This window comes from Clytia hemisphaerica, unplaced genomic scaffold (genome assembly GCF_902728285.1).
Source record: "Clytia hemisphaerica strain Z4C2 unplaced genomic scaffold, Clytia hemisphaerica genome assembly, whole genome shotgun sequence".
In the NCBI taxonomy this organism is placed as follows: domain Eukaryota; kingdom Metazoa; phylum Cnidaria; class Hydrozoa; order Leptothecata; family Clytiidae; genus Clytia; species Clytia hemisphaerica.
In genome coordinates this window covers 788895-816821 of record NW_027104602.1, presented here as the reverse complement: position 1 = coordinate 816821, position 27927 = coordinate 788895, and the positions used below count along the sequence as shown (strand labels likewise).

Here is a 27927-nt window from a genome sequence, read left to right as displayed (position 1 = left end):
GTGTCTCGACCCATTTAGTATTCAAATATGATGTAGCAAAAAACGGTTTTTCTCATTCAGTTTGTTAACGTTGTATTAGAGATTGTCGCGTGCATCATTCAAAAACTTTTTGTAAAAATGCATTTTGTTGATTTCTTGGAAGACTATCGTTTGGTTGCAATTTTCACTGTGATATGCACTGCGATTATCTGGCATAACTTGAAATTACTTGCAAACGTGTTAGGTAACTCACACTATGGGAAAACAAAATATGTTTTAGTTACTGGCTGTGATTCAGGATTTGGTCTTGCAATTGCTTTGGATTTAGTGGAATCGAAGTGTAAAGTTTTCGCTGGATGTTTAACTCAAGAGGGTGTTGACAGATTGGAAAAGAATAAAGATTTCGATGGGTTCGCTTTTTTGATGGATGTCACGAAAAATGAAGATGTCGAAAATGCTAGGAAATTCATTGAAGATAAAACCGAAAATGATGGTAAAATGTTTATTATTTTACAACCATTAAGGACAACCTAATATCACTTAGCCAAGAAACCTTCAATTTATAAGTTAAATGGCCTGTGCCAAATAAACGGGGGGTTCAAATAAACGGAGGGGGGGGGGATTTGAAAATGTTTGAGATTTTGATAAACAGGGGGGACCTTATTGCCGGGGGGGTTGTAGCCTGGGAATCCATGCTATGATTTCTTCTTTGATAAACTGATGGCGAAATGTATAGCATGGTATGGGCTGAGAGTTTGAATTTCTCAGATCCTAATAACGGTTGAAAACATAGCCAATCAAATTTTGTTATTCTTTTACTGGTCACCACTTTCTTAGAGAAAGCGCAACTTTCGAAATTTGGTTTTTATTTTAGTAAGTGAGGACAGCGCTAAATTCGAATTTCCCACTGTAAAAAAAGTGAGTCCAATATTGGACTCACAGCTCGAACCCGTCTTGTGTACATCAAATTATAAAAAAACACACGACGGTTCTCCTGTCTAGGGGGGTTGGAAATTGTACTTCTGAAAACCCCAAAATAAGGTAAATATAGGTTAAAATCAGGCTATTTAGAGCAAAATAAGGGGCCTTCTCTTTGACAGCTGAAAATATTTTTAGAAATTAATAAACGGCATTCAAGTAAACAAGCATTTGTTTTATTTCTAGGACTGTACGCAGTTGTCAATAATGCTGGAATTGTTAAGCTTGGAAGAATCAGTTGGCAAAGTATGGAAGATTTAGAAAAAGTTATGGATGTCAATTTTTGGGGGACGGTTCGCACAACAAAAGCAATGCTTCCTTTGTTGACTAAAGCTAAAGGGAGAATCGTCAATTTCTCAAGCTGTTGTGGTATGTATAGTCTGAGGCGAAATGTGACTCAGACGAAATATTTCGAAATTCAAATACACTCAGGTCCACTGTAAAATACCTACAGGCCACAGTAAAATATCAATAGACCTTATCAGACTTTTTGATTTTTCTAAAAAAACGATGCATTGTGGGATTGTATCGAGTGTATTAGAATAGAAATCTCTTAGGAATTCCTCGAGGGAATTCTATTGTAATACACTCGAAACAATCCCACAATGCATTGCTTTTTTATAAAAATCAAAAACTCCAATAAGGTCTATTGAAATATTTTATATAAGAAAATACCTCCAAAATTTGAAATAATAATGGTCTATTGGTCATGGTTTTATAATTGTTTTTCTTTAAAAAGGGACTGGATCTAGTGGTACGGATTTGCTACGAACTCAAACAAAGCCAACAAATGGAGCCTGTCAAATTACACCGGGCCACTTATCAGCGCCACCCAGTCTATCAAAAAGCTATAAGTGGCCCCCGGGCTATGACAGACTTCGATAGACTTGAGGTTGATAGACTGTTGATGCATACACTTTTTTCTTTGTACTGCAAGTAACCAGGTTGAGCATTTAAATTAGCCAATTCTTTTTACCGTTATCTCCAAAAGTAAAAGCTTTTTACAAAATCTGACCATGACAAACGGTAGCCCCTGACCCAATAAGCATAAATATGATTATAATATAAGGGATGGTCAAGGCAAATTTCTCAGAAATTGAGCTAGAATGCTAAGTAGCCTAAGCCCTTAGTCGAAAATTTGGCGTTGCTTATGAACAAAATTTCTGTATTTTATCATAGGGTTTTTACCCATCGCTTTAAACGGATGCTACACAATCTCCAAACATGCCATCGAAGCTTTCTCATACTGCTTAATGGAAGAGGTCGTCCATGATGGAATCTCTGTGCACATAATTCGTCCAACTGGTCAAAAAACTAACATCGTCGTTCCTGAGATACAACGCAAACAATGGGAGGACGATTTCAATGAACAAAGTGATGATATCAAACAAAGATATGGCCCAAATTTGACCAAATGTAAATTGTTGGACCTACCCCGGTGGGGTGGAGGTCCTATAAATTAACCCGTGTTCGTTAGTTAGTTAGTTAGTTCGTTCGTTCGTTCGTTCGTTAGTTACCAACTTTTCTCGAGATTGGCTCATTCAATTTTTCAGATTTTTTGCACAAAGGTGCATTACTATAAACCCTCGAATGTGACGGAGCCCGATTTTCGAAAAAAAAAAATTTCCGGCCGGTAGAACCGGAAATGTCCCGAAAAAAGCGGTTTTTTGAGATTTTCTCGAGATTTTATCATTAGTTTTTTGCGATTTTTTGCACATAGATGCACATTAGTACTGCCAAAAAGGTGTCGAAAACCGTTTGCCGAAAAAAAATTTTTTCCGGTCTGTAGAACCGGAAATGTGCCGGAAATCGTCGTTTTTTTCACATTTCCGTCACATTTTTTCAACTTATTTAATTGTTTCTTTATAGAAAAATGTTCTTTATGATGATGCCCAAAACTTAGCACTGTTTGATTTCCAAAAAAATCATCCTTTGAATCCGGAACTCCTTAAAAATCGCCGGAACAGCCGAAAACCGGCGTAAAACGGTTTTCCTTCATTTTTTCAACTTATACTCGACAGATTTTCATGATTTTTTGCACAATGATGTAAAATGGCAATGCCCAAAATGTGACAGAGCCCAATTTTCGAAAAAGAAATTTTTCCGGCCGCTAGAACCGGAAATGTCCCGAAAAAAGCGGTTTTTTGAGATTTTCTCGAGATGAATGATTGATTAAAGTGTCGATATTATTTTTCTTTCACCGTTAAACATCGATGCGTTTCTTAATTGCTTTCTCCGTTCCAATAGATATATAAATCGAAATTTAAAATTATACATTACTTCCATTAAATTCTAATTATTCGTTTTATAAATAGGTAGGTCCATTAAAGTATTACTTGTTTTTTTTTTATCTCTCAAAAGCAGGTATGAAAATTGTAAAGTAACATTGTGAAATGTTTTGATCGATGTATATTTGCATGCCAAGAAGTGTAAGGCTTCAGTGTCATAAACCAGTGATTCGCGGCTCAAATCCCCACGGTTTCCATGTTCAGTTCTTAAATAGCCAAGCAAGCTGGCTGTGGAGTACGTCAAAACAATTATCTGAAACAATTGTCTAAAAGTCCTACATCACTCTGGGCCATCCAAGTGAAATATCGACCCTATCTTACCAATATCTTTAATGGAATCTTTATTTATTTTTTATAGTTTTGAACGACGCATTTGCTCGGCAAGCTAAAGTACCCGAAGGAACTGCTCAAGTCGTATCGAAAGTCAATCACGCTATCATGTCATCTAACCCTCGCATCAAATACGTTGTTGGACCTTTATCGTGGACCTATCAAATTCTAGCATGTTTACCTGTCTCTTATTTTCAATCGGCTGCACATTCTATTTTCCCTCAGCTTAAACCCGTGATCGATCGGTTTGGACAAAGATAAATTCTACTACTAAATTCTATATTGAAGTATTCACAATACACGGCTGAGAAGCTTTCAACCTCACTGAACTTCAATCTCAAATGCCATATTATTTAAATCTTTTTTTGTGGATTTAGGGTACAGATTTATAAAACCCGAAAAGATAGATATCGTGCTTTAAGCCATTGCAGGCAAAAAAATATTGGAAAAATATTGCTGCTATTTTGTTTTTGCTATTCGAAAACCAGTGAAGCTTCTGATTGGTCAAGCGCTGAAATTCTTTTGTAATGTCACGTGACCTAGGTAGGATTTCCTACCTAACCAAGGCACATCTTGGGGCTTTAGAAATCTGTGGTTTAGGGTACATCCGTCCGTGTGAATTTTTAGATACATAGACATTTTAGTTATGAAATTTTAATTTCAAATTAAGACGCCGAAAGAAAAAGAAAAGTTAAAAGAGTCTACGATATTAAATTAAATTTAATTTTTAATTTCTTTAAAGACCAAAGGTCGATCGGTAAAGAAATGCTGGTGTATTCATGATATGCACCGTTGCAATGTCTTCCACCGACCGAACAGCTGATTGGTTGAAAGTGATGTTTGACTGATTAAACGTCACTTATAACCAATCAGATGTTGGGTCCGTGATGTAATGTCAGAAGACATATTGGAATGGTGCATATCATGAACTTCCAGAAAATGATCATTCTGTTGCGTGGACACAGGCTTTAGGGTAACCACCTAGCAAATTGAAATTACTTTTTGAGTCTTGGATTTTGACTTTGTAAAGGGGCAATAGGAAAAGTTTTTCCGGGAATGTGAAAGTTTACCCATTATACGGTACATGGTAAAATTCATATGTTTATTTCATCAAAATCAATTTATTGGGAAATATTTCAAATATTGGCCTTTTTCTCTGAACAAATTTTTAAAAAATTTGTGAAATTTCACTAAAAACTTAGCTCGGGGTGAATCATAAGCATGATTCATAAGCATATAATAAGCATAAGCTACGCCTGGATGCTTTGAAAACTTAAGCATACACGAGCTTGACCAAGGGGCAGACACTTGCTTATAAAAAAAAAAAAAAAAACATATATAATGAGATTAATTTTTTCAAAATTGATTACGTTCAGAAAACGGTTATTATAAGCCACAGTTAAATAGAAATGGTATTTCTCTTTCACTTTAAGTGAACGTAAGATAAATCATTGTAGGACGTGTAAATTGTAACAAAAATGCATTTTGTTGATTTCTTGGAAGACTATCGTTTGGTTGCAATTTTCACTGTAATATGCACTGCGATTATCTGGCATAACTTGAAATTACTTGCAAACGTGCTAGGTAACTCACACTATGGGAAAACAAAATATGTTTTAGTTACTGGCTGTGATTCAGGATTTGGTCTTGCAATTGCTTTGGATTTAGTGGAATCGAAGTGTGAAGTTTTCGCTGGATGTTTAACCCAAGAGGGTGTTGACAGATTGGAAAAGAATAAAGATTTCGATGGGTTCGCTTTTTTGATGGATGTCACGAAAAATGAAGATGTTGAAAATGCGAGGAAATTCATTGAAGAAAAGACTGGGAATGATGGTTGGCATGAATTCACACTTTTTGTTTTTTTGGCTATTTCCCCTATGTGAAAGACGACCCCCCCCCCCTTCATTTTTCTGACCACCCTGGATTTTCGACCTCATTTTACTAACCACCTTATAACAGCGTATGATGTATAATGAGAAAAAAGTGTTGTAGCATAGAGGTCTGATCTTTGATGGACTAAGGTTTTATGGAATTGAACTTTGTTATTCTTACTTTTCTAGGACTATACGCAGTTGTCAATAACGCTGGAATTCAGAGACTTGGAAGAATCAGTTGGCAAAGTATGGAAGATTTAGAAAAAGTTATGGATGTCAATTTTTGGGGGATGGCTCGCACAACAAAAGCAATGCTTCCTTTGTTGACCAAAACTAAAGGGAGAATCGTCAATATGTCAAGCTCCGCTGGTATGGACTATTGTTTAACTTCAAATAAACGTCCGGTGATTTTTCTAAGCACTTTCAGCTGGGGTCGTTTTTGTAAACTTAGATTGAGCTTCTAATATGCCTGAAAGGGAATTTTCTCAGCAAAGCTGTATATTGATGAAGCCGGCATGGGGGTTTGGTTTGTGTTCAGAAAGCGAAGTTCCCAAAAATATCTTGAATATTAGATATTTTTGTTTGTAAACAACAAACAAATTTAATGTTGATAGAAAATATCTTTTATATTTTGGATTGGGCTTCAAAAACTCAATCTTAGATTGAGTATTTTGGCCCGGTATTCGGACATAAAAAAAATGCTCTGACGCCCTTTCTGAAAGGGAAAACTTTCATTGAACGCCCACTTAAGATATCTAAGATGTCTGAGTACCGAACATAGATTCTGCATCATGTACCTTTCGTCCTATACCTGATAGCATAAGTAATGTGCATGTTTTTATCTTTTTGAGGGTATAAGAGATTCCTTTTTTCCTTCCTTAAGAGATTGTAGCTTCTGTTGACAATCGGAGCCTCTCCCTTCTCCCCGCGGCTCAAAGAATATCTGCACCGTTTCCAGATTTTGCCAAAGCGATGCTCTCTCTTTTGTTCTAGGTACCTTGCCATTTTCATATGCAGGATGCTACACAATCTCCAAACATGCCATCGAAGCCTTCTCTTACTGCTTAATGGAAGAGGTTGTCCATGAAGGAATCTCTGTGCACATAATTCGCCCAACTGGTCAAAAAACTAATATCATAAACCCTGAGATACAACGTAAACAATGGGAGGACGATTTCAATAAACAAAGTGATGATATCAAACAAAGATATGGCCCGAATTTGACCAAATGTAATTTACTTTTTTTGTATGATGCATCATTTGGAACGGCTCTTATTTTACCAAAGTGTAAAAGGTTTTAAGCATTCGAAAAAAATCGCATTCCACTATTTTGAATTTTTGAAAGCATTTTCTTGAATTTTTCGAGTTTAAAAAATTAAATGCCTTGAAAGGAAACTCCTGAATTACGACCCTATCGACGTTCCGAACTTCGGACACGTCAACTCCGGTGTCGGATGCAGATACTTTTTAACACCGGACAATCTCAACACTGGACTCGAGTCCAGTGCGTCTGGTGTGAATTATTTTTGAAACATACGTGTCAGGTGTCAAGAAGTTCGAAAAATTAACACCGGACAAAAGGTTTCCGATGTGGCTGAGGGACTGTCGGGTGCGTCAACAGGGTCGTCCTGAATGATGCTCAGCAACTCCTCGTCCGTCTATTTTTTCTTCATAGATTTGAACAATTTGGTAAAGAAAATTAATCTAGTACCTGAAGGAACTGCTCAAGTCGTATCAAAAGTCAATCACGCTATCATGTCATCTAACCCTCACATAACATACACAGTTGGACCTTATTCGTGGATTTACAAGATTCTAGCATGTCTGCCAGTTTCATATTATCAATCGTTTGCATATTCCATTTTCCCACAGCTCGAACCAATAGTAGATCGATTTGGACGAAGATAAGTTAAAATTACATATTTAGGAATTTTCTCGTATATTATTAACAGTTTTTAATGGTGTTATTCATATCGCTCCGCGCACTTTTTTTATAACATCTGGTTAAATCACATCAAGAAAGTTGAAATTTCAAATTTGAAATGTGTTGACTCAACAAAAACCATTGATTTTAAAACCTATACTACTAGTAGGTTGTTTTAGTAGAAGAAAGCGGGCGGGTATTCGGTTTATTTTGGAGGCAAAAGGCTTAAGTCGGGCAAAATAGCAAACCACAGTCTTCTCCAAAACAACAACTCAAGGAAAATATTTTCTTTCCCCTTGGTTGGATTTCTAAACGGTCAACCAAGAAGATCCCGCCAAAGAGGACGCCGTCAATTTTGAGCGCCCGCCTCCCTTTTCTAAAGATACCCTAATACTTATCACACCACGTCACCTATTCTCAGCTTCAGTTGAGCTAGAATCTGACAATGTATGTGTGTGTGTGTGTGTATGTATGTCTGTCCGAAAACTTTGGGGCAGGCTGGAGACTTCAAAAATTGTTCGATTTGGCTGAAATTTGGCACACTTGTTCCTTGGGTGAATATCTGGAGGTTCTTTTTTCATTTTTTGAAAATTTCCATTTTTAAGGGCGTGGTCACGAGTTTTCGCCAAAACGAGGCTAAAACTTTGGGGCAGGCTGGAGACTTCAAAAGTGATCGGATTTGGTTGAAATTTGGCACACTTGTTCCTTGGGTGAATATCTGGGGGCATTTTTTTCATTTTTTGAAAATTTTCATTTTTAAGGGCGTGGTCACGAGTTTTCGCCAAAACGAGGCTAAAACTTTGGGGCAGGCTGGAGACTTCAAAAATGATCGGATTTGGTTGAAATTTGGCACACTTGTTCCTTGGGTGAATATCTGGGGGTGTTTTTTTCATTTTTTGAAAATTTTCATTTTAAGGGCGTGGTCACGAGTTTTCGCCAAAACGAGGCTAAAACTTTGGGGCAGGCTGGAGACTTCAAAAATGATCGGGTTTGGTTGAAATTTGGCACACTTGTTCCTTGGGTGAATATCTGGGGGTGTTTTTTCTCATTTTTTGAAAATTTTCATTTTTAAGGGCGTGGTCACGAGTTTTTGCCAAAACGAGGCTAAAACTTTGGGGCAGGCTGGAGACTTCAAAAATGATCAGATTTGGCCGAAATTTTGCACACTTGATACTTGGGCGAATCCCTGGTGGCGGTTTTTTCATTTTTTCAAAATTTCCATTTTCAAGGGCGTGGTCACAAGTTTTCGCCAAAACGAGGCTAAAACTTTTAGGCAGAGACTTCAAGGGCTAATCCCTGTGGATGGTTTTCATTATTTTATAATTTCCATTTTAAGGGGGTGGTCATGAGTTTTTAGTTGAAATTGGTTACAATTTTACAATTGGGCCTACAAATTATTTAAAAACACTGAAGTTGAGCCCAGTGCGGTTAGCACGTTCGACAGTTTATTAAACCTATTAACATTATATATAACCGATCTCTTTCACTCTACATATTAAATGTATGCTCGTGTGCTCATGTAAACTTTGTCCGGTATGACTGAACCACATATAATTATATTGACTTCAAGTGTTTTAAGATCTAGCAAAGCAACTTGTATTTATTTGCTCTTTGACATTTATTTATAACATACCCCGACTTGTGTTTGACGTCAGTAAAGCAGCATGTATGTGGGTCAAACACAGGCTAAATTAAGCACCTTTGTCTTTATTTTGAGTTATAAATTTAGAATTTAGTAATTTGGTATTCTTTTGGTTTGTATATTTTTCCCAATGTTCAACGAATAGCTTTTTTTGCAAAAATGATTATTTAGTTAATTTGATTTCGTTTTATTTTTCCCTCTACTCCCTATCGTATGCATTTTATCGACAAAATATTGGTTTCAGTATAGTCAGATTCAGTTTTGTTTTATGAATCTTAAGTAAAGCTTAAAAATATGACTCAAGATATTAACACATGCTTATCTATGTTGTGGTGATTCTGTTTGTTAGATTGATTGTCCTGGTGGTTCTGCTGCTGGAATTGATTGTTGATTGTCCTGGTGGTTCTGCTGCTAGATCGATTGTCCTATTGATTCTGTTTGTAAGGTTGAATGTCCTATTGATTCTGTTTGTAAGGTTGAATGTCCTAGTGATTCTGTTTGTAAGGTTGAATGTCCTAGTGATTCTGTTTGTAAGGTTGAATGTCCTAGTGATTCTGTTTGTAAGGTTGAATGTCCTAGTGATTCTGTTTGTAAGGTGAATGTCCTGTTTGTTTGTAAGGTTGAATGTCCTATTGATTCTGTTTGTAAGGTTGAATGTCCTAGTGATTCTGTTTGTAAGGTTGAATGTCCTAGTGATTCTGTTTGTAAGGTTGAATGTCCTAGTGATTCTGTTTGTAAGGTTGAATGTCCTATTGATTCTGGGTTTGTAAGGTTGAATGTCCTAGTGATTCTGTTTGTAAGGTTGAATGTCCTAGTGATTCTGTTTGTAAGGTGAATGTCCTAGTGATTGTTTGTAAGGTTGAATGTCCTAGTGATTCTGTTGTAAGGTTGAATGTCCTAGTGATTCTGTTTGTAAGGTTGAATGTCCTAGTGATTCTGTTTGTAAGGTTGAATGTCCTAGTGATTCTGTTTGTAAGGTTGAATGTCCTATTGATTCTGTTTGTAAGGTTGAATGTCCTATTGATTCTGTTTGTAAGGTTGAATGTCCTAGTGATTCTGTTTGTAAGGTTGAATGTCCTAGTGATGAATTCTGTTTGTAAGGTTGAATGTCCTAGTGATTCTGTTTGTAAGGTTGAATGTCCTAGTGATTCTGTTTGTAAGGTTGAATGTCCTAGTGATTCTGTTTGTAAGGTGTGTCCTATTGATTCTGGGTTTGTAAGGTTGAATGTCCTAGTGATTTGTTTTAAGGTTGATGTCCTATGTTCTGTTTGTAAGGTTGAATGTCCTAGTGATTCTGTTTGTAAGGTTGAATGTCCTAGTGATTCTGTTTGTAAGGTTGATGTTTCTGGTATTTATGTAATAGTGATTCTTGAAGTATATGGTACCACCACAGATATCTTATAAAAAACATGAAATAGAGCTTTTCCTTCTCTGTTTGAAGCAATAATGCGCCATGTTGAATGAAGTTGAACGTTATTGAACGGATTCTTCGATAAATTTCTGATCAAATCCCAAGTCTTACATCTGATCAGGAACTTTAAAGCTATAAGGACTTCAAAGTAGTTGAGTGGAAATCAGGTTAAAAAAAGGTTGAAGATTTTGAAGTGTATTTGCTTTAGTTGTGCCCAATTCGTGTCGCTCGCTATTTTTTAACCATCAAACTTTAAGGGCTTTTTACCAGAGTTGGAGGGCGTTGTACGAGATAAAATTTATAAGTTTCTAGGTAGAATATTAAATGAGTGATAAATATACTCTTGTTTTGATGATTGTGTGATCAAGTGATTGGTTGTAAAATTTCCGTTATTGTAATCCACCACGCAAAATCATACTCCTACACGTTTTTTATAAGAACATTCAAAATTTTTAAAGCCTTCGGATATTCCTACTTTTTTTTATTTTTAAAGCCTAAAAATGTTCATATTTTCAACATAATGTGAGTATTTGTCCATTTTCATTGTGAGTGTTTTAGAGTCCGCAAAGGCTTAAAATGTTCTTACCTTGTTCTTAAGATTTTGGCCAACGAAACCTTATGCTCCTATATATTTTGTTCTTATGAAAAACGTGTATACCCTTATTTGATCATGGTAAAAACATCAAATTAAAACCTACATTGATCACCCTCTTTTCTTTTAAGAACAATTTATTGAGAATAATGAGCAGTCTCAGAAACGTCAAAAAGTATGATCAAGTTAAGAACAAATCTAAGCTTCGGAAAATTCGAAGAGTCAATGATATAAAGCATAACTTAGTCAATCCCTAGAAAGAAAAAAATAGAACAGGGTAAGAACAATATAAGAACAATTCAAGGTAAAAGACTAAACAAATAAGAATAGCCGAGTCTTAGCAAAAATATTATGGTTCTTATAAAAAAGAATGTATTACCTCTCAGGAAGTATCAAACAGCGAGCAGGCATTTAGTTATAAAAACAAAAGATTAAAGGTATGAATTAGCCCTCTATGTTAATCACTAATGACTAGTAATCAAGTCGTAGATATAGATGCTATTAAAGTAGTCGTCATTTTAGAGGCTTAATTTAGAACCGTTTGAGCGTCAAAGAACTGCTTATTCAACTTTCATCCGTCATTCATTTGTACATTGACATTTGACTTGTATACATATGGTGTTTAGAACGGATTCTTAGTGACTTGTTGATTTTTGAACATTATTTTGCAAAATTTGGAAACTTGGGCAAATTTTGACTTATTTTCTTGGTGAAAAACTTTTATACCTAATACACTACCGTAAGATGGGTAAACTTGGTCATTCATGGCTTAACTTTCTTATCGCCTCTTGTAGCCTTCAGAAAAATCCTTTTCTCGGTACATATAATATCTGAAAATGTGTAGGGAAAGTTTTACCGGGAATGATAGAGTTTAGCCACTCTCTACGGTAGTACAGTGAAGTCTCCATAACTCAAACACTCACGGGGAACACAAGTTTGTTCGAGTTAGGGAAATTTCGAGTTATGGAGTAAGGTAAGGCATTGTTAGCTGAAGGGACCTGAGAACTTGTTCGAGTTAAGGAAATGGTCGAGTTATGGAGGTTCCACTGTAGTTGTTTGAAAAGATGATCTAAGTTGTTTAAATCGTTGAATATAAAATTTTGAGTGATTCGCTCCAGCCATAGATTTTCAATGCTGTCATATGCACCTTTTCGACGTAGTTGCGCGGTCAGGCGCGTGCCACTTAACTATTTAATTATCCCCCTAAACTCAATACAATCCTTTTTTGACACATTATTTTTTCTATTGTCTTTAGGTGCGAAAAAAAAAACTGGGACGGTTTTAAGGTGGTAAAATGGACAAAAAATGCCCGCGGCAATTGGCGGCTACCGCCGAAAGGTGTATTTTAACTACCTTTGATTGTATACAATTAATAATTACGCTTGAAGATATGATTCACAAAATCAATTAATCTTTAATTTGTTCAATTTATGTAGAAGGTATTTGATTTTGTCAGCTGGTTCCTAAGTTATCGATTTTTCCCGGCAAGGCTTTAATGAATTCTTTTTGCTCAGTCATCTTATCATGTCATCTTACATTTGACCAGGTGACAAGAAAGTTAAACGAGTACTCAGAACAAAACGGTCTCTCCCTCTTTGTCAAACCATAATATGATTTTCCTCTGAAGTTGATAGACCTTCACATACCCTGAGGATCGCGAGCACGGAAATACCGACGTTTTTACTTGGATCGCCGTCATAACCGACATGAAATATACTAAAAATCTCCATTTTGTCATCTCATGGCATATTTGAGACTGGAATACTATGAATTTTTCCTTCAAACATCGAAAACATCGATAAAAAAAGGTCTAATATCGTTGAATTTTGAATGTGGATGAAATTAAAATGAATTCCCTAGTGGAGATGACATTGTAGGGTATTCTTCCCATCGGGGACGAGATTTTTGCCGAATCTTCCAGTTGGGCTGGGTCCCAGCGTGTCAGGGGTGTAACATCGAAACACCGATGTAAAATGGGCTAATACCACCATACCGTCAAACCCTTACCCCCCCCCCCATTAGAATGCATACCAGCAGTCCAATGAGCCATATTTTCTAGGGTGTGTAAAAGACAATTGTTGAACATAATCAATTCATTGATAAACTAGATGCGCGAGACTTTCTAACGGAAATGCTAGCTTTTGTATCAGTCATGTCGAGTATAAACTATAAACATATATAAAAGTGTTTCCTGTCCATAAAAAAAAATGATGTCAAGTAATGTACCCTTTATGAGGATCTTACGGTAATGCTTAGCTGTGTCTTTTAGCAAATACTTGTCTTTTTATAAGAATATTTTTGAAGTTTTATGCCTCAAAAGTAACCTTAAAATGTTCTCAATTTCACTACTTTTTAGTAATTTTGTTCACTTTTCTTAAGAAATTGTGCATTTTAGGGAGCCCTTAAAGCCTTAAAATATTCTTATTATCTTTTTCTTAATACTTTCGCCATCAAAGCCTGATGTTCTTATATAGTTTGTTCTTATAATTTTGTACGCGATCTGAATATGAGTAATCTCCGTGATTTCATTTCATTTCATTTATTAATATTTAAAGAGGAGCATACATCAGTTAAATAAATAAAAATTTACAACTGCTATCAACGTCACTCCTCTCACCCAAATCGTACACTCGCTTCACATCACACCTCAAGACACACACTCAAGATAAAAATTAGATAAAATGACATAAATACTAAAAATAAATACTATTATAAATTGATAAATTGATCCCTTGTGTCGTCTTTTAATGACTTTATTTCTTACCTGTGACTTTCTTCTACGACCCCTATATCTTAGACCGGGTGCATAGGGGGTGCACCAGCCCCCTATGACGAGACTAATCTAACTTTGAAAATTGAATAGAATACTTTTGAAATTCCCATGGATATCTCTACTGGGATACGTGACTTTAATGCTTTCTTTCGGTGCATTTTTTATAACTTTTCAAAGGTTACATATATGATGACATATATGAACGACTGCACTAATTTTTGGTTGATGTTTTTTATGTTAATTTATTTAAAAACTTTTCATTCTTCATAAAATTTGGAGAACTGTTATACGGGTTAGTCACCTTCTTATGAAAGTTTTGATAACAATCGTATACAACAAATATTATTAAATATATTCCCAAACCTTCAGGAACCTTGTATGGCACGTTTTTTTAATCAGAACATCCAGGTTTAAGCCTTCGGATGCTAATTTTTTGAATTTTAATGTTCTGAAAGTGTTCTTATTTCCACCGCTTTGAGAGCATTTTTGTTCATTTTCCTAAGAAATCGGGTGTTTTAGAGTCTGTTAAGTCTTAGAATGTTCTAAACCTGTTCTTAACATTTTGGCCTACAAAGCCTTATGTAGTTTTTTCTTATATAAAAAACACGTGTTTGCTTGGTGATTCCACTTATAAGAAACTTGAATGAATTTTTCTTACAAGGGAATCATCAAGGTTTAGTATTACGATAGATATACCTTGCCTTTCCTGTATACATACCTTATTAAAAGAGGGACTTATTAATCTTGGGATCCATGCAGCGCAGTTCATCCGCTTATAACCATAAACAATATGCAATAGATTGCTAATGCCATTTGGTATGTTGCCTATTTTAAATAATTCAAAATAGCTGGTGAATGTCTCTTTGTGAGAAAGAAAACTCTAAAATAATACAGCATGTCCGGAAAAAAAAAGTATACAGCTTAATTTAACATATCATTGAATAGAAACGTTTGTGTTTGCTTTTGTCTCGGAACCTGGTTTCTTTTTTAAAAAAATGAGTAATAATCATGACAACGGACGATTTCCCTTTAGCCTCCGTTCACGGTATGGAACTTTTTTTCAGTCTAGTGGAAAGCAAGGGAGACCTACCTCGCGAAGTAGATCCGCTTTGCTCCTAGAACGAAAAGTCAAACAGAACTTTGTTCTAGAAATAAGGCTGCTTTATTTGCGGGTCTCCCTTGTGTGAACAAAGGCTATAGAAAATGCGTTCCTCTTAGTGATTTATCTATTGATAATTAAACTTTCCAATGTCTGAGATTTTTATAGAACTGACCTTCTTACCCTATACAATTTGTCCCAAAAAATTGATTGAAATATTAAAGTATACAAGTCATAAGATTTGGCATAAATTATGAGGATTTTTCTTTATATAAAACTTTGTCCGCTCTTTTGGGATACACTGTACACAAATCAATGACCTATTGCAAAGTGAAACGGTTTCTCTAATAGATTATTTTTTTGTATTCATGATATACACCATTGCAATGTCTTCCACGGACACAACTGCTGATTAGTTGTAAGTGACGTATTTAACAGATGTTGCGTCACTTACAACCAATCAGCTGTTGGGGCTCTGATGTAATGTCAGAAGACATTGCAATGGTGCATACTATGAATCCATAATGGTTAATTATCTTGTGAATAGTAGATTTGGTCTTATTTTTCCGGTTATTTGAGGTAGAAAATTTCAGATTGAGAATTTAACAAGTTAAGTAGACTTTATCTTTAAAATGTTTGTAGATATGTCAAACTCTATTTGACAAATTTTAACTTGGTCATTTTTCCTTTTTTTTTTCTTTCTTAGAGTCCTTCTTTATGATGTATTTCATTTGATTTTATAATTAGTCTATAGTATAGCATTTTAATCTATCAATTATATGATGATTAATTACTTGCTAACGATGCAAAGGATTACAAAGCAGTAATTGAAACCTATATCTCGCAATGACCTTTATATGCCTAATTCTGATTTAATTATAAGCACTAAAACTCAAAGAAACTATTTTTTCAAGTCATTACATTTGCTACAATCTTTTACATTTGAATATTAGAAAATCTTTGATTGAAACAAATTATTACATAAGACCTGAATCCTCCTGAAATTAAAACCAGAATAATTTGATTCTTAGACCTACGTTTTGAAATAGTAATATTATTTGTTCTTAACGAAACCAGGACGTCTATTAGTCTATTTTCACCTATTTAATACTATCAATGAGAGCTTTATTATGGACTATTTTCTGTTCTATAATATTAATACCTCTATACCATAGTATGATTAGGTATTAAAGAAAGGAAAAAACCTTTCCCACTCTTTGCTGGTAGTGAGTCTTATGTTTGTTTGTTGTTGATCAATTTTCGTTATGATTTTTGTTGATTGATTGTTGAGTTATTTGTTATAATCGGCGCCGAAATATATTGGCAATTTTAGGTGTTTTAACGTTTTTCAAAATTTAAAGCTCGGGCAAGATTTGTGATTTCAGTACTCTCTCTTTGTTCCAGTGGATTTTTCGATTTCGGAGGGTTTCAGTGGCTTCCAGGCTATATTCTCAGCCTTAATGGAACATTTTTGAGCTTTTAGAACCTGAGATCCTAACGTCCTGCTTTCCTTTGGTAATATATCGTTATCAACGATTGCTTACTTTTTCCCTCTTTACCGTTTGTTGAACATATATTTTTATATTTTTTTACGGCGCCGAAAAGACTTTTTTCTAATTGGAATGGAAGTTCGTAAAACACCTTTTCATTGATTTCGTTGAGATACAAGAATATCAAAAGAACCCCCCCCCTTTTCGCTGCAAAATGCGTATTATTATCTTCCAGGTATGACCTTGTTTCGTACTAATTTCTCAATTCTCAATTTCTACAGGGTAAAGAAAATAAAAGAAGAGGAAAAAGCGATGCAGCTACTCCATATAGTTTCTACCCTTCTACTCGTGGTAGGTTATTGTAATTTTTAAACAAACTCAACAACCGCATGTACAGTAGATTCTCGCTTAATCGAACTTGTATTATTCGAATCTTTCTATAATTGGAACTCTTATCCCCAGCTCCCGTCAAAGAGAAACCCTCTTAAAAGATACTAAAATTATTTCCCTTTTTTTTCTTATCATAGAGTACGTGTTATGCGCAAGGACAACCAGAGATAAAAGATCTTTTGGATTGCTCTTTACTTTCTATTACTGATGATGAATGTTTGAAGATCTTTGTTCATCTTTATGGAAGATGCTTCCAGCTTGGTAATCAACTCAGTGGTAAGTTTGTACTTTCGTGAAACGGTCATAGCTTAAAGGTAGAGCATCCAGCTGCGATGCGCAATGTCGTGAGTTCAAATCCTAGTCGGGGTCATACAAAAGCTTGCGTACAAAATTGTACTTGATGCCTCTCTGCTCTATGCTCAACAATTAAGGGAAGGGTCAAAGGTAAGTGGAGCAATCTAAGGAGAAAGAGTGATGCCCTCCCTGACTTTCGGGTAGTCGGCTATCGAAAGAGGAGCCTTCCGGTCGCCTCCCTCCGACTGTGGTTGCATACTTACTTCTCAAAACAATGAGCATTAGAATATGTATATAAATCATGACCCAAACTTTCTATAAGAACCAAGGTTGCATCTCAGAATTAATTATTTTCAATAGTCTTCCGGACAAACGCCAAAAGTTGTTGATTTTAGAGCATTTTCAATTTAGACCATATCTTTCAGGACCGAAGAATAATACCAAAAATGAGCATTCTCGGGTAAAATTTTAAAAAAATCAGTCGATGACCTTGGATGAGATTCTGCTATAGTTGAACTGCCTCGAAAATCAAAAAAGAAACAGAAGATGGATATTGCTTTTTGTGGGTGGAGTTTGGTCAGTTAGCACAGAAATAGTCTGTACCCCCTTTGTAGAGGAGATGTGATGTCCAGGGTAGTCTGGCAAATAAAAAATCCAGGGGGTCTGGCTTTTCGGGTGGTCAGTTAAATGAAGTGGAAAATCTTGGGTGGTCAGTAAAACGAGGTCGAAAACCCAAGTAGGTCCAAAAGATTTTCAGAAAACTTTTTCAGAAAATTTAGGGAGGTGACCTTTACCAATAAGACCTCCTCAACATGTATTTTCTGTTTTAGACATCCAATATGTGGAAGGCGCACCGCCTAACGCCAACCCACCTCATTGTCCAGATTTCATTGATCGTGTATCATGGCAGTGTATACCAAGGTCTCATATCGATCAAAAAAGAACACTTAATTGCACCCGACCGGGATTCTTAAATCCAGGTAAGTGCTGTATCAATGGACCAATTAATTGTGATGTCATTATGTTTTGGTTTGTCTTGTTTAGTCTAGCGAATTTGCATTGAAAAACAGAATAATGGAGACAAATCTTCTCAATCTTGCCCCCAATTTTTGTCTCTTACCTTTGTTTTCAAGCTGAAAATCAAAATAAAAGTGAGACTTAGCGAGATCACAAAAACAAACCAAACTAAGTGAGAAGTGGTCAATAGAGATCTCTCAAGTTTGATCAAGTCATATTATTTCCTCCATTATGGAAAGATTCTTCTTGATAACTGAGTGTTTGTTTTGTGCATACTTTAATATGATCTTAAGGATCTTATAAGAAAGTTATTTAACTTAGCAAATATCTGCTGTCATTATGGTAGAAAACATTCGAATTTAAAGAGTCGATTGCTTACCGAAACCGATAGACCAGCGGCCGAGGCAGTGGATTGTGTCACTTCGTAGGGCACCCCTTAGATCAGGGCAAATTTTTAATTTTATGCTCCTAATAGGGTGTAGAATTGACAAAAAAAATTGCCCTTCGAATTTCCTGCAGTTTTCGAGTGAATCGATTTTTAGTTAATCGATAGAACTTATCAAGGGTCCCCCCTTTACTAACGGTTTTTTCGAAGTCTGAAAATCAAATATCTGAGAATACCAACGGATTCAGCGTGAAAAGTAGATAAAGAAAATGGGGTTATTTGTTGAGTTTCGACCACCTGGTGCCGAGAAATGGCATTTTTAAGGCGAAAAATCGACGTTTTTGGCGTTTTCCGATGACGTCAGCATTTTCCTATGAGCATTTTCAGAAAAAATCATTCCCACAACTGGATAGCCCTGAATTAGTAGTATCCAAAAATGGTATGGTTTGTTAACTTTCGATGTCTAGATCTCGAGATATTTTAGTTTAAATATTGAAAATTATCGATATTTTTTGCTGAGTCAGCAGTTTTTCAGCATATTTATCCACCTTAAAAATGAATTATCTCGAGATCTATACATTGAAAGTTGACAAACCATACCATTTTTGGATACTACTAATTCAGGGCTATCCAGCTGTGGGAATGATTTTTTCTGAAAATGCTCATAGGAAAATGCTGACGTCATCGGAAAACGCCAAAAACGTCGTTTTTTGGCCTTAAAAATGCCATTTCTCGGCACCAGGTGGTCGAAACTTAACAAATAACCTCATTTTCTTTATCTACTTTTCACACTGAATCCGTTGGTAGTCTCAGATATTTGATTTTCAGACTTCAAAAAAACCGTTAGTAAAGGGGGGACCCTTGATAAGCTCTATCGATTAACTAAAAATCGATTCACTCGAAAACTGCAGGAGATTCGAAGGGCAAATTTGTTTTGTCAATTCTACAACCTATTAGGAGCATAATATCAAAATTTTGCCCTGATCTAAGGGGTGCCCTACGAAAACCATTTTAAAGGCCTTTTTTGAATCTCGGACGCTGGTCTACGAATGCTCCCAGCTGGCACACAATGTTGCTTCAGCGTTCATTTGATGTTCACAACGTCCCTATCATGTTAGATGAACGTTAAAACGACGTTGTGTGCCAGCTGGGCTCCCTTTCATAATGACGACCAACCTCGTTCTTTGTGCGTTATTAGTTTCTTGTTGTTTCCTGATGGCGCTAGGGTATTCTCTGGTGTCAATCAGTAATGTAAGTAAAGCCTGGAATACACAGGGACGAGATGACTACTTACTGAAAGATCCACTAATCAACTTTTAGGAGAGAAATTTGAATCGCAGTGTGTGGTTGATATTAAGAACGTACAATTGAAATATGATCTATCGGATATGAATGATAAATGTAAACGACCTGAAGGCTCTGATGACGTCATTAAGGAGAACCAATTATTGTTCATGTCAGAATTTGGTCTGTCTTCAAAAAGGGTGAGTGTGTTTTTAAATTCATTTTAAATACAGTTGACGCTCTCTAATTCGAGATTCTTCTATTCGATAGGCTCCTTTATTCGATGAAATTTAAAGTCCCCGTCAACAAGAAACTCTCATAAACCACGCTCTAATATCCGATAAGCTCTCTTATTTGATTAAAATCTGATTCCCCTTGAAGATCGAATTATAGAGCGTCAACTGTTTTATTTTGACCTATTTGAAATTTCGTTCGTAATTTTCTTGACCCATTTGTTGCGATTTCCCTCAATTGCGTGCTCGTCGGCTGTGCTTTTAAACACACTGAAAATGTAGGCATGAGTTAGAGCCGGAATACCCGAAAACCGAGAGTTCGAGCGGATAAAATCTTAGCAGGATGTGGGCAACGTATACCATTTTAAAAACATTTTCTACTATTTATTAGAAGAAAATTCATGACTCCACATCCGTGCCAATTCAATGTGAAAAACAACCTAAAACTTCGGAGCTGATAAACTAAATTCAAAATACCTATAATCATGGTCGAAAAATATTGAGATTTTAGTGTGTTTTAATGTATTTCAGAATTTAAAATTCGGGCGAGAATTCCTTTTTGAGCACTTCCACTTTCTTTCTTTGAATATTTCGAATTTGGAGGGGTTCAGTGGCTTCTAGGCTATATTTCAAGCTTTATTTGAGCAAATTTGAGCTTTTAAATCCTGAGAACCTAAAAGCTTAAGTCTCATGTTAAAACTCTCTACTTTCCAACTGTAGTTTAACGCGTTTAAAAATCATTTGCACGGTGTTTAAATGTCTCAAATGTTTTGTCCATGATTGTAGTTTTCTCTTTTATTCACACAACTACAACTTCGGCTTTTGAAGTCAGGTGTATATGAAATCCTCTTCCTTTACCCTTTTTCTTTTTAGTTATTTGAATACAATGAAGATGTTAGGTGGCATCAAGACGCAATCGACAAAATTCACAAGACGTTTCGTTTCTTGGATTTATTCATTTGTGTGGCTGCTTTCATCGCTCTGCTGGTTCTAATGTAAGTTCAGCTAAGTCTCCATAACTCAAACACCCACGGCAGGGAACACAAATTTGTTCGAGTTAAGAAAATTTCAAGTTATGATGGAGTAAAGCTTATAAGGCATTGTTAACTCAACGGATGAGAAAACTCATTCGAGTTAAGGAGGTTCGAGTTAAAGAGACTCTACTATAGATGTCATCGCGGACAAGTTGACTATCGCACCCCTGTCTCACAGCCCCGCTGGAGCATTTTCTCACAAGTGGAGTGAACATTTCTATTAAAATGCCAAACGCGATAGAAATTCTATCGTTCCAAGCATACAAAACTACGATTTTTCTATTGAGTTTCAAAAGAGGATGAAATCAAATTCAATTTCCCAGTGGACTTTTCACCGGGAACAAGAGTTTGACCAAAGTTTCCAGTGGGACTCCCAGCGGGTCTGTGACGCTACACGCTTTTTTTATAAGAATATACTTTATAAGAATGTCCATGATGAAAATGGCCAAAAAATTAAGAATAATGCTAAGACTATCACCATCATGGAATTTTCCTACTCAAGCTAAGAATGCCATTTTTAGAGCATTTTTAATTATAAATTGTCAATTACCCCCAAGGAAGGATCACTCCTTTCACAAAAAAGCCATTTTATGCTTGAGACGTATGTACTAAATGTTTAATCTAGTCTGAATTAGGATCCTAACTTAAGAATGCTGTAAGAATATTTTAGGATGATTTTCCCAAAAAAGCTAAGAATAGAATATATAAAATCGCTTTTTTTTTGTGAATCTATTGAGACTTACTGGGGAATAATTGACAATTTACAGCTAAAAATATGCTTTAAAATTGTCGTTCTTAGGTTTTCATTTTCACTTTCTTTTTTATTTCTAGTCCTATGAAGAATGAAAGAGTGATGCTACATCGACATTTATTACTTGCTTTTGCTTTCAATGATATCATTATACTTTACATGCTGTTCAATTATTCCAGTAACACCAATGCTAATTTTTTCACGGCTATGCTGAACCGAAGCATTCAGGTATGATAATACATTTTATATGTTTATAAATATGTCAGAAAAAACACAAAATCACTCTGAAGTCATATAATTTGAGGTCTTTGCCTGAATCCATAATTTCGTCTTCAAATTCAACAAAATTCTAAAACTTTCGAAAGATCTTGCCTAATGTGTTGTTTGAATCCCATTTCCATCTAAATGTATGAGAGACCGGGTAGCTCATTCGAAAGAGTATTTGTCTTGCAATCCAAGAGCGGTCTTGCGCGATTGCCCCGGTCACAGTCCAATCAGCGAATAAGTAGCTTGGATTGGGTATTCCGATCTATACAGTAAGTTACTGGGAGCTAAGAGTAGGTGTGGTACTCCACCCTAGCCATTAAACCTTTCATGTCTAGCGCAAATAGAAAAGGGGACAGAATGCCTTACTCCCAGCTCCGCCGATAACTACCAGATGAATATACGTACTTTACTCATAGATTTATAAAGCCCGAAAGGCTAGATGTCGTACATTTGCTGAAAAATGTGCCGTAGTTAGCTAGGAAATCCTACCTAGGTCAAGTGGCATTACATCAGAATTTCAGCGTTTGACCAATCAGAAGCTTCGCTGGTTTTCGAAAACAATAGCAACAATATTTTTTCCGATATTGAATTTTTTTTGCCTGCGGTGGCTTAAAGCACGACATCTAGCCCTTCGGGCTTTATATAAATCTATGACTTTTTCTCACTTTTATCTGAGGCAAAAAAACTTTGTTTTAACCAACAAATTTCTTTATTTTTATCAATAGGAAGATAACGTGGACTGTAGTATGGTACACGTCGTGCATTATTATTTCTTCTTGTCACAAATTACTTGGATGTTTAATGAGCTGTTCTATCAATTCCGGCAAATCTTCAACGTCTTTACAGTTCACAAGTCTTACATCTGGTTGTATATTGCCGCTGGGTGGGGTAAGTAACCACTAATATTGAGCTATTCCAGAAAAAAATTATTTTGAGGATGTCCTATTTGGAAAAGATGACTCCCTGATTTGATTTTTTCAATTTTCTCGTTTTACTTACCACCCTAGATTTACAACCTCTTTTTACTGACCACCCCGGATTTTTATATTCGAAAAACGAGAAAATTTAAAAGTATTAGGTCGTTGATACCACCTTTTGTGAACGCTATAAGAATAATAAGAATAGTAAACCAAGGGACTTGAGAGGAGTTTGAAGTGCCATACGTCCATTATAAGAAGTTTGCGTAAGAAGTCACAATCTTTAGACTGGAAACTCACGGTAACCAGCTACCAATTTAAAGGCATACACAAGGGTGGCTCAACTTCGAGGGGGGTGCACTAAGGAAAGCGATACACCGTAGGTGCTGCTCTTAAGTGTGCGTTTCAAGCTTTTCAAAGTGCAGTGTACAGGTTGCAATGAGAGAAAGTACACACTGTAGAGTGAAAAGTGAGCAGGGTTTAAGAAAATGGAGAAAAATTTAAATCCTTAAAATGGACAAATGTTTTCAAGAGAATGCACTGTGAAGGTCAATTTTTCGTCATAATTTTACTCAAACGTGGGTAAATTTTCTTTGCAATGTAAGGGTATGCAATTTCGGGACCCTAATTACTGTCCCCCCTCCCAACTAGACATACACACTATCTCAGAATAAAGTATCTCTTGTGCATACAACATTGTTTTGACTTTCATTTTTTAGGATTTCCATATTTCGTTGTGTTTGGTTTATACTTGCCCTTCAATTGGCATAATCCACCAATTGATCAATTTCTAAGGTATTCTATTTATTTTGTGCTAGAGCGCCAGATACGATTTGTATCTCTCCAGGGGGGGGGCTAGGGTTGAGGGATGACGGGTATGTGCGGCCCAGACCCCTCAAATCCTACCCTTTTGCCAAGAAAGTGACCCTTAGAGAGACTTTTTGAAAAACTTTCTCTCAAATTTGCCAAAAAAGCGACCCTTTTTATTAAAGAGACTTTTTGGGCAATTTTGCTTCCGATTTAAAAATTTCTTCCATAAATGTCGAAGATTTCAACCTTTAAAGAAACACTTTAAAAATTGAGATCCTTTAGAGAGACCCTTTTGATTTTTACTGTACTTTGCGACCCTTAGAGAGACTTGGGAAAGTTGAAAATCCGACCCTTGGGCTGCACATGCCAGCACCTATTTTTGCCCAATTTCACCCTCGGGTATCTCCACATTTCATATTTTGTTACAGTAAATATTAATTTAACACAACGTTGCTTCAACGTCCATCTAAAATCCATCTAGTTTAAATAATAGACGTTGTCTTGAGGTACCAGTGAGGGTACAATCTTCTTTTTATAAAGAATACCAGCACCTACTTTTGCCCAAGTTTACCCACGGGGTATCTCCTTTTAGTGTGGAGGTGCTTCCTTTCTATTATAAGAATAATAAGACTAAAAGAAATAAGTATGATATAAAAATGATGGTTAGCCTGAACTTGTTGAATTTCAAACAAATTAAAAGGTTCAAATTAATAAATATAAGGTTTTGAACCTTAAATTCTCAGTTTTGCCCTAGAAATAATAACAAAAACAATTTTAAGATCAAAGTGTCAAAGGGAAAAAAACAGCCGAGTAAGCCTCATCAAAAATTTACTGGTTCTTATAAAAAAGGTACCTATTCTACACAATTAAGTCCAATTAAGTTCAAGCTATACATTTTCCTGACTATCATTCTTTCTTTTAGCTGTTGGTCATACCATTCCACTCACGAATATAATTTCATCGTTACAGGTCCAGCAATATTTCTACTGGCCGTAAGTTTTTTTACTGTAAACACCCCATGTAGCCCCATGCATGATTATTTTTCTGGAATTCATCTTAAATAGTAAGCAAAGAAAACGAGTTATAGTTGATTTCACTCTCAAGGTTTTAGTCCGAGGGCAGTCTTGCCCCAGTCTTGCTTGATCCTGAAGAGTAGTATTTAAGTTTGAAATTTTGCTGATTCAGCATAAAAGGGCCAAAATCGCTGAAAACCCCTGAATCAGCAGAATTTTAAACTCAAATAAAATATCTCAAGATTTAGCCATTGAAGTCCTATAAACTAATCGATTGTTTTCTTCGAGAAATTGTTTACCTATTTGACTTTTTTGCGTTTCCAGTTGAATGTGTTCATGATGACATACTTAATGTGGATTATTTGGTCCAAACTTCGCATTAATCCAACCAAGGAATATGTCAATTCAAGGTTAGTGTTTCTGTGTAAGTTGCCGCGGGGTTGAAGCATTGAATCTTCAATCTTGTTCAGACAGGACAATTATTATTATTTATATTTATTTATACAGGTTAGTCTGCGTCAGTAAATATACAATATATACAAGTATAATAAATACTATTATCAATGAGAGACCTGTGTGAAAAACGAAAGAAACAAAAAAGAGATAAGTCAAGGGGCTAAACAAAGGCGAAAAATCTATAAAATCGGATTGAAGACTGGGTATTACTGTGATGATTGAGCTCTTCTCACAGCCCCACTGGGACTCCTTCCCAATTAAAGAAATTATTCAAAATATCAACCCCAGTAAAGAACTAATCTAATCTAATGTCCCATAGTTTATGCCATACAGAAATCATTATTTCACTACCATTTTCTTCTCTAGGAAATCGGCGCGCAGTTTTTTAGTTATTTTAGTGTTACTTGGTGGTGGCTATCTCTTCACAATTTACGGACCTTCCGGATGCATTGAATTCGATTATTTCATTATTCTGGTTTTACCCATCCAGGTAACAAACTTTCCTTTTCTTCTTCATCACGAGACCCAGTAGATTTCGGCCCTTGGAATTTGATAAGTTGTTAGAATGTTCTTTAATATACTAAATTGAAATTTTACACCCTGTGCAATTTTTCTCATCTTTGCGGATTTCTACCCTTACAGTGCACTTTAGGAAGCTTGGGAAAGATACCCTTAAGGGCCACACGTATGGTAGGTCATTTACCTTGAGTGCCTCACCCCCGGGAAATAAGCTGATGACGGCTCTTTGAATGGACCTATTCAGTCCATTAATATTCGAAGAGCTTAACAAGTCCATTTGTTTTGTATGTTATAGGGTTCTTTGATTGCTATTTTTCATGTATTCTTGAGTCGAGAAGTGACGGACTCAATCAAGAAACGTTTTAGACATTGGCAGTCAGATGCTGAGGTAAAAATATCGCATTGTATTTATTACAAGTTTTAACCACAGATTATCGGGTTTACCTTATATACATTAGAATTTTAGATAATATTTATAGGAACAATAATATATAAAAATATAAGTCTTCTTTGGCCACAATATTAAGAACAAGTTAAGAACATTTTAAGGCTTTGCGGGCAACACCCTATTTCTTATGAAAATGAATTTCCGACTTCCTATGTAAATGTTTCTTATTTCCATTAAGACCCAAGCTTGTGTATAACCTATTCTAAAACTGTTACTTCATTTTCAGTTCCGAAACAGTGAATACTCGCAAGGACGTCGTATCAGCTTGTTCGGGTACCGAAGAGGTAGTCGTAACACGTCTATCACAACTCTATCATCCTTCCCTCCATCAAGAAAAACGTCTCGCAAAGAAAGTACTATATCGTTCCCGTCCATAATCGAAAGTGATATGGAGAACTCAACTGCGACTACAGCCTTCAAGAACCAAAACACGACTGATAATTCTATAGCATCTAGAAATGTAGCCGAAGACGGCTTTCTTCCACCAGCACCACCCCCTATTCTAGGACCCATGTCTTATATACGTGACCGAGATTTCGATTCTACAGGTGGTTTTGAGAAGGTGGATGTCAATATGAATCGGACTGATTCTTTGACAACACCTTCTGGTGATATTGATGCTGAATCTAAACTGAACACTGATGATCTGAATAATAATATAAGCTTTCAGAATGATGCTTTTGTGCAGGAGGATGAAAGTAGCGTCGTTGGTTAGTGGCATTTACGCTGATAACTACACGTGTTTTATGTTGTAAAAAAATTGATAATTTGTGGCATCGAGGAGACTTGTATGGTGATGGGTGGCAGTGACCTAAAATGTCAAACGATATCTATTGCCGGCGAAAGGTTGAGACATATCTTTTTTGCTCCATAATGTTGAAATTTGATAATGGAATAGCTTTCGATTCTTCAGTGGATATTGTATTTGGTTTGGAGCAAAAAGCAAACGTTATAAACTTCACTTGATATCTTCAGATTTGTTTATGCTATAGTCAATCTACAACGCCTTCACAGTTACAAAGAAAACACGACAATACTGCATGTCTGATAAATTTTCAGTTACACGTTTGTAACAAAATGTAATGTATCGACGACTCTCATACGAATCATTCAATTTTTCGAGTATTCCCGTTATCGGTTAGGAAAGATACCTGATACTGTACATATGGGAATTGATAAAATGACTTTTGTTTATGTACACTCGTTAGCAGAGAAGATACGCAAAAGCCTAAGGGCAACATTTCAATGAAATATAAACCCGAAGGGCTAGAATCGAATCTTTAACCTTTCTCAGGCAAGAAAAAGTGGAGCCTTGAATATACGTCGTATTTTTTATGACGGATTGGACTTAGTAATTTGTTTGTTTCAGAGTGGTATATTTTTGGTTATGAGTGGTTTATTTGTTAATCCGGAATTTGTATAAAAACCACACGGGCCGCTCAAGGCCGCGCAACTTTGGTACGATTTAAGTGGCTTCAAATCCTACCAAAGAGATTCGATTCTAGCCCTTCAGGCTTATACTTCATTGCTTAACTTATTAACAAGTAGACAGTGAGAATTAAAAAAATTTGTAATATTTTCTAAGCACTGTATATAGAAAGTTTTGGATTCAATTTAAGAAATTATATTTTTGAAAGCCAGTTGTTTTTTTATTTTTTTGACCCAGGAGGGCACTTATTAAATATGGTGGAAAACCATAGATTTCTAAAGCCCGAAGTGCTAGATGGAG

At 35.9% G+C, this 27927-nt stretch overlaps 3 protein-coding genes across 3 annotated transcripts in view; all 3 read left to right on the top strand.

Moving 5' to 3' along the window:
* Positions 1 to 27834, top strand: part of LOC136824185 (uncharacterized) — a 31090-nt gene extending 3256 nt beyond the window's left edge. The window contains exons 3-15 of the mRNA XM_067080362.1: positions 16662 to 16731; positions 16908 to 17046; positions 17895 to 18044; positions 19787 to 19950; positions 20857 to 20978; positions 21849 to 21996; positions 22761 to 22923; positions 23672 to 23747; positions 24685 to 24754; positions 25100 to 25185; positions 25598 to 25721; positions 26046 to 26138; positions 26425 to 27834. Of these exons, the coding sequence (XP_066936463.1) occupies positions 16662 to 16731; positions 16908 to 17046; positions 17895 to 18044; positions 19787 to 19950; positions 20857 to 20978; positions 21849 to 21996; positions 22761 to 22923; positions 23672 to 23747; positions 24685 to 24754; positions 25100 to 25185; positions 25598 to 25721; positions 26046 to 26138; positions 26425 to 26913 (1894 nt within the window). The 3' untranslated portion in view covers positions 26914 to 27834. The remainder of the gene's footprint in view (positions 1 to 16661; positions 16732 to 16907; positions 17047 to 17894; positions 18045 to 19786; positions 19951 to 20856; positions 20979 to 21848; positions 21997 to 22760; positions 22924 to 23671; positions 23748 to 24684; positions 24755 to 25099; positions 25186 to 25597; positions 25722 to 26045; positions 26139 to 26424) is intronic.
* On the top strand, positions 18 to 4026 carry LOC136824186 (short-chain dehydrogenase/reductase family 9C member 7-like). Its single transcript, XM_067080363.1, has 4 exons — positions 18 to 472; positions 1144 to 1326; positions 2137 to 2373; positions 3604 to 4026. Exons 1-4 carry the CDS (start codon positions 118 to 120, stop codon positions 3834 to 3836), a joined length of 1008 nt encoding a protein of 335 aa, XP_066936464.1. The 5' UTR covers positions 18 to 117; the 3' UTR covers positions 3837 to 4026.
* Positions 4972 to 9190, top strand: LOC136824187 (short-chain dehydrogenase/reductase family 9C member 7-like). Its single transcript, XM_067080364.1, has 4 exons — positions 4972 to 5408; positions 5636 to 5818; positions 6443 to 6679; positions 7125 to 9190. Exons 1-4 carry the CDS (start codon positions 5054 to 5056, stop codon positions 7355 to 7357), a joined length of 1008 nt encoding a protein of 335 aa, XP_066936465.1. The 5' UTR covers positions 4972 to 5053; the 3' UTR covers positions 7358 to 9190.
* Positions 27835 to 27927: the final 93 nt, after the last annotated feature.

Bases quoted from the DNA above. Each gene is read 5' to 3' on its own strand.
- LOC136824186 (XM_067080363.1), top strand. From the start codon at position 118: ATGCATTTTGTTGATTTCTTGGAAGACTATCGTTTGGTTGCAATTTTC. The intron at 1,327-2,136 runs GTATGTATAGTC...ATTTTATCATAG, and splicing joins CAATTTCTCAAGCTGTTGTG to GGTTTTTACCCATCGCTTTA. The intron at 2,374-3,603 runs GTAAATTGTTGG...TATTTTTTATAG, and splicing joins TGGCCCAAATTTGACCAAAT to TTTTGAACGACGCATTTGCT.
- LOC136824187 (XM_067080364.1), top strand. From the start codon at position 5,054: ATGCATTTTGTTGATTTCTTGGAAGACTATCGTTTGGTTGCAATTTTC. The intron at 5,409-5,635 runs GTTGGCATGAAT...TTACTTTTCTAG, and splicing joins AGAAAAGACTGGGAATGATG to GACTATACGCAGTTGTCAAT. The intron at 6,680-7,124 runs GTAATTTACTTT...TTTTCTTCATAG, and splicing joins TGGCCCGAATTTGACCAAAT to ATTTGAACAATTTGGTAAAG.